Source organism: Acanthisitta chloris, unplaced genomic scaffold, assembly GCF_000695815.1.
Source record: "Acanthisitta chloris isolate BGI_N310 unplaced genomic scaffold, ASM69581v1 scaffold27857, whole genome shotgun sequence".
Lineage (NCBI taxonomy): Eukaryota > Metazoa > Chordata > Aves > Passeriformes > Acanthisittidae > Acanthisitta > Acanthisitta chloris.
The window spans coordinates 46,866-54,729 of NW_008682555.1; the positions used below are offsets into that span (position 1 = coordinate 46,866).

General features: G+C 43.2%; 1 protein-coding gene across 2 annotated transcripts in view; it reads left to right on the forward strand.

Annotated features, from left to right (window-relative positions):
* Positions 1-7,864, forward strand: part of SULF2 (sulfatase 2) — a 53,918-nt gene that overhangs the window by 42,230 nt on the left and 3,824 nt on the right. For both annotated transcript variants that reach the window (XM_009078572.1, XM_009078573.1), the window contains exons 11-13: positions 2,834-3,077; positions 4,828-4,924; positions 6,558-6,652. In XM_009078572.1, the coding sequence (XP_009076820.1) occupies positions 2,834-3,077; positions 4,828-4,924; positions 6,558-6,652 (436 nt within the window). The remainder of the gene's footprint in view (positions 1-2,833; positions 3,078-4,827; positions 4,925-6,557; positions 6,653-7,864) is intronic.

Consider the following 7,864-nt stretch of genomic DNA (forward strand, 5'->3'; position numbering starts at 1 on the left):
TGTAAACAAACAGAAGTGTGTTCAAAGGGACTAGTGCATTTTTATTCTGATTTTCCTGTCATTCATTTTTCTTTTGAGGTAGTTTCAATGCTGAGGCAAAATTAGCTGTTTTGTTATTGAAAAAAATGAATCAGTTGCTTTAAAGCTATTGCAGTCGAAGTATGATTTTTAATGGCAGTTGTGAGAAATGGGACATAAGAAAGTTTTTTTGGGTTGGGTGTTCTTCCTGTTTGAAATATCTAAGGACAGATTCAAAATAAGATTTCGGGAATTCCCTTGGTATACAATGCACAGGAAAAGAAAAACCCTCTAAACTTTACCCATATTTCTAGACATCGGAGATACTTTTTTAAAATTGCTTTTAAAGTGCCTGATTTTACTGTCTTATGGGAAAATTGCTTTTTTCTACAAAATGCAAAATATTTAGACATTAGTGGGAAACGTTCCTTTCAGGCTTCAGTGAAGACAAACGTGCTGGTCAGGTGGTCCAACAAGACCCAGCTGGATGAGTGGGGTACTGAAAGCAGTTGGATTTTTGGGCTTAAATTTCTCTGGACTCCATTTTGAGATTCAGTTTTGAGGCTGCAACTTCTTAGCAGCACATTTCTGTAGTAGCTGAGGAAGAGCTTACGAAACCAAACGTGAACGACTTGGAGAACAGATGTTTTGGGCCAAATATTTAACAGCCTTGGATCTACTGTTTGTGGGCTGTGTACAAAGGTATATCAATTGGAGAGTAAAACTTAAACCTGGGGGAGGATGGACTAATAAGTAATTAAACATTGGTATTTATGCTGCAGTGCACTTCGCAGGTGAGAGAGCACAGCACAAAGGAGTATTGATCTTATTAAATATTTTCATCCCTTCCTCAGAATAGAGTTTGGTGCTTATTCACAGCACTGTGTGCAGCATGGTAGGACAGTCCCTTAGGAGCTGCCTCGCTCCAGACCAGTTTGTTTGCTGGCAGGCTGTGTTTGGCTGCAAAGGGAGGAGTTTTTCAGGGACGTGTAGATGACAGTTCCCCGTGGCTATCTGCTAAGGTCCAACGTGCTGGGTTGGCATACTAGACTAGGAAGGAAAGTAAACTCTTAGTTGGCTGAGCTGAACAAAAAGAAATAAGGGAATGATTAAAGAAATGGGAGTTTATACTTTGAATCTAATTGTTAGGGTGCAGCTTTTTTTGGAACTTCCTCCTACTTTTGAAAAGGTGGGAGTTTCCTTCTCATTTAGTCAAACATTTCCTGAATGGGTGCCTGAAATAGGGCAGGTCCTTTATGAGTTTGAGGGTTTTTTTCTTCAGCAGTGACTCACCTGGCTTAATATCAGCAATAAACTTTGGGCCACAGGTGGAAAATGTGCAAAGACAGACAATCCAGCTGGTATTCTACTTTCTGTGTGTGGCGCTGACAAAAATGCAGTGCTTGGCCCAGTTTCAGGTGGGAGATGTTCATTTCACTTCCCACAGTCTGCAAAATGGCTTTGAGACCTTGCACTCTATTTGATATGAATGTAAGGCTTGAAAAAAAAGTCACTACATTAATGCCAAAGCATGACAACTGATGCATTTTGTGTCAGTTTTGGTTGTTCTACCTCCCATTCCTTTCCTCGCCCCGACTTGTTTTGCTGGGGAGGTTTTTCCATAGAGACAGCTGACTTTTCTGTGGAGCTTGGGATTGCAAGAAAGATAGGTTTGCTCATTTGGCACTTTGAGTTTTCTCTTACCAGGTTGCAGAGGGAAGTCCTGTCTCCTGAGGTGTGCTGTGTGTTTCAGCCTGTTTAAAGGAGGTGACTGGAGGAGCCAGGGGACTCCGTCGTTTCCAGTAGGCTCTGAGGTAACCCCAAGCCTCGTGTACAGAGCAAAGCCTGAGGCCCAGGGCAGGGAGCAGGAGGTCATGGTACTTAGGCTGTACTTCTTTTCTCAAGGAATGACGGCATTGTGTGCCTAATGAGTGACTCAGCAGTTGCTGGGGGTGAGCAAGAAATAGGGTCAGAAATGGGCCCCATCATATGGCAGGGAAGTTTAGATATAGATTTAGATTTCATAACTAGGTTGTATAGTGTCGTTCCAGACCAAACAGAAGAGATTTGGGGATTTGGGCTGGGGTGTCAAACTTTGGAAAGCAGTAATCGTGAAAAGATCGATGAGAATCTCATACTGCACAATGCAAGTTCATCGCAAATGATTCATTTTGGACGGCAAATGCAGAAGCAAGGCCCGAGGGAGTGAACAGCACTGGAGGGTGGTGCTTCACGGAGCAGCTGACTGACTGGGCTGCACAGCAGGGGAACGACTACAAAGAGTTAGATGCGGAGAAAAGGAGAGATTTGGATATTAATCCCTTTCCAAAAAAAAAATCAAGCATCTGGCCTTGAAGAATGACCATAGACTTGAGAAAAGGCTCGGGTTGCACACTGGGGTTACTGGGACGACTTCAGGAAGGCGTGGCGGGAGCGCTGGCAGTGGAGCATGGAACTGGTGTGAGGGTGATGCTGTTGGTGTGGAAGGTGTTACTGCCATCTGGTGATCCTGGCGGAAGGGCAGAGTCTGAGCGAGCTGGGAGTGATGCTGGAAAGGAACGTTTTCTTTCCCCTTTGCCATCCTTTTGCATTTGCGTTGTAGCCATCCTCTCGTGCCCTGAGATACACATCCATCCGTCCATGCCAAGGGTAAGGAAGCAGCAGCTTCGAGGACTTACTGCAGCAAACACCGTTTGTCATCCAGTTAATTCCAAACATCACAGTACAGGCTGTTTTCTTTCTTCCCAAGAGCCACAAAGAGGAGCAAAGTGTAACACGCTGTTTCTGCCCCTCCTTCACTTATTTTTCCGTGCAGAATTCAAGCCAAGCTATGCCCGGAATCGCTCTATCCGTTCTGTATCCGTTGAGCTGGATGGAGCTGTTTATAACCTGGGTTTAGAGGATGGATACCAGCCCATCTTACCAAGGAACGTCACCAAGCGGCACAAGGTGCAGAGGGCTGTTCTGCATGAGGAGGAAGATAGAGACATGGGGGAATACAGTGGCACTGGTGGCATTGCAGAGTACACAGCCCCTAACCTGATCAAAGTGACCCACAGGTGAGTGCACATGGTAGATTTTGAAAAGCTTTTGCTGCTTAAGTGACTGCTTTATGTAAACAGGTAGGTTGACATGTTTTAAGCATGTTGGATACCCAGTCTAGCTTCACTAAAATTCTCACGTGTACAACAGTCTTCGGTTTTGTTTTGTCAGTACAGAGGGGCATGAAGCTCCTGAAGAGTTGCAGCAATGCTTTTGTGTCTTCTGCACCCCGTGTGGAAGCAGTAGTCACTGATCACTGCATGTTTCCAGTGAGGACAAGCAAAACTGTTGGCAACAGTTGTGTCGACACCTGGGTGAAACCAGGAGAGGCCTTTCCCCTGGAAATCAGTGAGCAGTGGAGTATGAACTGAACGGGTTTGGTGTCACTGGATGCTTTGTGCAGAGCTTTCTGTAGCCAGTGCTAGGAAAGGAAAATCTACAATATGAGTGAAGTTGGATGGATGAGGAGCATTGAGAAGTGGAACATATTAAGAGAGAGGGGAGGCAATTGTCTGAGCACCTTTAGCAGCTAAAAATAATTTCTTCACCGTGCAAGTCTAGGGACTGATGATGTGTTTTCAACTAAATTAGTTTAGTCACCATTTCCGCTTGTGAATTATCAGGAAATCCATCAGGCATTATTGATTACTTGCATTAAATTGTTTAATGACTAGCTCATGTAAACATGCAGGAGCCAGTTAGCTGCTGTTGAAATCTGTGTTTTCCATTGGCCTCCTCTTCACAGAAGTGAGTTAGAGACTCTGCAATATGAGGAAACGCAGCCAGGTTTGCACCAGAGAACTGTGCCTTATTATCCCAGCTCACATGAATGTTCAGGACCCACAGATCACTACTTGTGCTTTTCTTCTGGAACAAATTAAATTGATTTTTTTTTTATTGCCTTACGGAGTGACGCCCAAATTTATGCAAGGAACTGTCAGGAAGGTTGTGCATTATTCATGAGGAGTCCCCAGGAACACTGACTTCTTTTCTGCTCGTGGGACAAGATGCAGGAGGTGGTTTAAAGAAAGTAAAGGAATATTGAAAATACTCAGCCTTAGTTTAAACAAGCATTCAGAAATGACTACATGGTATTTGACCACCTGATAAACTTCTCAGGTAAATCTGTCAAGTGGGCATTTCAGTTTGTCTTCTAAAGAATTTTTAAAAACTGGATTTCACTAGAAGTTAGTGAAACATAAGGACTTAATATTGTCAGAGTGTATTTTGCCTTTGAAGTCAGTGAGATACCCTTAAAAAAATTTATCCCTTTTGTAGAAAACATTTCTTTGTTTCTGGTTACTGCTTTTGGGTTTTTCACCTTTTCTTTATGGTGTAGTGATACCTCTCATAAGGAAGTACTAAATCCTTGCCCCTTCCCCGGCATCACTTAATTATGCACTGGGAAATTCCTTCCGAGTCATGCCTTCAGTTCTTGCTAGTTAGTAGAGGTTGTTTATGTACACAGTCTAATGAATAAGCAAGAATTCTGTGCAGCACAATTGACGTATAGAAATTGAGCAGTCAACAGGTTCTGCTTGATAGAATTAGCTCCTTGATTTTTTCTATTTCTTAAAAATTTCCATGGCAGCTCCAACCCAAACTTCTTTCCTGGCTCAGAGCATGCTCGTATTCTCTTGGATGCACATTTGAATTTTGCGTGTCATTTCCGGTCCGGGGTCTCACTTGTCCTGGAGCTGCGTTATTGAAAGCAGCTGTTTGCATTGCTTTGTGTGTACTAAACACTGTCTGCTTTTTCATGCCAAGGTGCTATATCCTGGAGAATGACACTGTTCAGTGTGACACAAATCTGTACAGGTCACTGCAAGCTTGGAAGGACCATAAACTTCATATTGACCATGAGGTCAGTGATGTTACGTTTGTGCCTTTTCAGTGTATATTTTCAGGATGGCCGATAGGATCATGCTGACTGTGTGTCTGTCTGTCTGCCTCTGCATGTCTTTGTCCCTCCCTGGAACCCTTTACACTTGCTGGCTCATTTCAGAATAGATATTTCAGTGACACTTATTACAAGTTTGTGAAGTCAAGATGCTGAGTGGAGGAAAGAACTACAACTGAAGAGATAGCTGTGAAATGTCATATGCCTTATGAGTTAAATAAGACAAGTTACTAGCCCTGCTTCCCAACACACCTCTCAAAAAAGGCCTCCACGTGTCAAATATCAGTCCAAGGAAAAGTGAGCCTCATTAGTTTTGGTGCTTCTATAATTAGGACTTTGAAATGAATTCTTTTTCAAAAGCTTGTGTCAGGGACCTAGAGGTTATTTGCTGTATGAAATTAGCATGTAAAACTTCATCAGACATTTTTGTCACTAATAAGAATATAAGCTCAAACCCTTCACATGTATTGCATGTGAAAGAGGGTCTAAGGATCTGGTCTTCCAAGGACCAGATAATGGTGGAACAAATGCCAAAGAGAAGCATAAAGGTTGGAGCTCCTTGTAATCTCTTACCAAATTACATCAGCTCACAGCAACACTGTATGTAAGAACTTCTTAGCCCCCTTCTATGGTAGAGATTGACACACAAGGCAGATCCTGAAAAACTTACTAGTCCGCTAAGATTTTAAAAGGGCAATCTCAGTATCACCGTGCTCTTGTAATTCTTTTTCCTTCAAAAAATGTAGGCAATATGGAGTGTCAAAGGAAGTGAAAACTCATTTCTGTCCTGCTGTATTCCTGATTTAGGGTCACGGGGCTGGATTCTTTGTGTATTTCCCTTGAACACTCTGTCCTGTCTCTGCTTCAGCAGCCCGTGATGGCTAATGGTAGCTCTGCAGAGACTGTTGTTCACAGTGGGTTGCGTCAGTTTTGCTGCCGGGTAGAGAATGAGCCGGAGCCGCGCGATGCCCACGCGAGCGGACACGGGCCACGCCGTGTGTAAGCCAGACTGAACAAAGCAGGAGTTTCAGTGAGTGAAAAAATGAGGCAGTTAAAGATCAGCCAGGTGGGTGGCACAGTTTGCTGCTGGCTGTCCCGCGCGGCCAGGCCATGTGCAGTGACTGAGCCTTCCTGCTTCGCTTTCACAGCAGCTCTGAAGAGAGAGGATTTCAGAGCACTCCCTCCCCAGCCCCTGCTCAGTGTCAGAACCGGCTAAAGCTTAAGGGCTTCATTTTCCTTGGAGCAGCCTTCCTCCCCCTGCAGATGTGCTGCGGGGCACAGGAGGAGCAATCCCGGTGGAAGCAGGAGTGGCTGCTTACCTGCACCTGTGTGCTCCCCATGCCCCCAGCACCACATTCCTTTCACAGTCAAGAATCAGAGCGGGCAGACTGAGCCAACTAGACTTCCTCCTGCTGTGGTTTCCTTCTGGAAAGCTAGATAATTAAGAAATGCTCGTTAGCAGTGAGAGCCATGGAAGGTGGTGAAGAGGAAGCATTTGGTGAGAGTAGAATGGGTCTGAGAAGGTTAGAATAAGACTACATCATGCTGTATTTTTTGTAACCTGTATCTTACAATTTTTTAAATTTTTTGTTTTTAGATTGAAACTTTGCAAAATAAAATAAAAAACCTGAGGGAGGTGAGAGGTCATCTAAAGAAGAAGCGACCCGAAGAGTGTGATTGTAACAAGATAAGGTATTTCTTGGGTACTTCAGGATAGTTATTTGTAGTGTGCAGCTGTAACTGATTTGTGTCCTCACAGGAGAGATCAGGATGTGGTTTGTTCAGTGGTTGCTTGCTTTCTGCAGTTGTGTATAGCACTTTCAGGGGCAGTTGGACTGCTGCCCAAGTTCAAGGTCCAGCTTCTGCCAGACAGGATTTTAATTGCCTCTGTCAAGTGGTGATACTCTAACAGAACATGTAATATGGCTTATAAACCAGTTAGTCATGCTCTTGTACCAAAGATGGCTGCTATTAGATATTGGAGATTAATATTTTAAACTGCAGGGTTTTTTTCTGAAAGCTTTGACAAGAAGAATTTTCAATATGGGGCAGTGTTACAAAAACCTGTTTAAAAACGAATGATGTGTGAAGTATATGAGTGGGGAGATGAGAGAATTTCTTCCCATTCATTTTCTTTCAAGGATTTATCTCTGAGGATGCACTATTTAGCAGCTACATCAGGTGGGAGAAGCAGGACTTTAACAGTTGGTGCAGAGTACCTGTATTTGTAACCACCATTGATTCAGTGCACCAGATTTTTTCTTCTCTACTATAGATGATTTGTGAATTAGGTGCAACAGGCACTAGAATAGTGATTATGCATTGTCTCTGCATTGTTGTTTCTGATATAGCCCAGTATTTGCAAAATGTCTGTAGGGTCAGCCTATTCATTACATGAAAAGAAGGTTCATAGAATCACAGAATGTCAAGGTTTGGAAGGGACCTTAAAGAACACCTAGTCTCAGAGGTACCATTTACTTTGTGTTTGCTGATTTGTGTGGGTAGTAACTCTATCAGTTAGAAAATATTACCATTGACTGAGGCTGTCTATGTTTTTTTCTTTTTAACTTTGGTAATTCCACAGAAAGGAAGTTTCTGCAAAATTGTGTAAGCGTTTCTGGAGACGGAGCCAAAGCAGTAGTCACCCAGCAAGAATGTGTATGTCTGCTTACACCCTCCATATCTCAGAATCAGACACTGCTCTTGCTGGGACAGTTCCATCCATCTGGTTAAGTTTGCCTAGAACTTCAGCTAGTAACAATGGCAGAAACACACCCCCCAGCTGGTATTGAAATTCTTCCATTCAGAAGAAAAATGACAGGAAGGTGGTATGAGCTTATCATCTGAACAAATTAGTGAATATCCAGCTGAAGAAGTGTTATAATTTTCATTATAAATCTATTT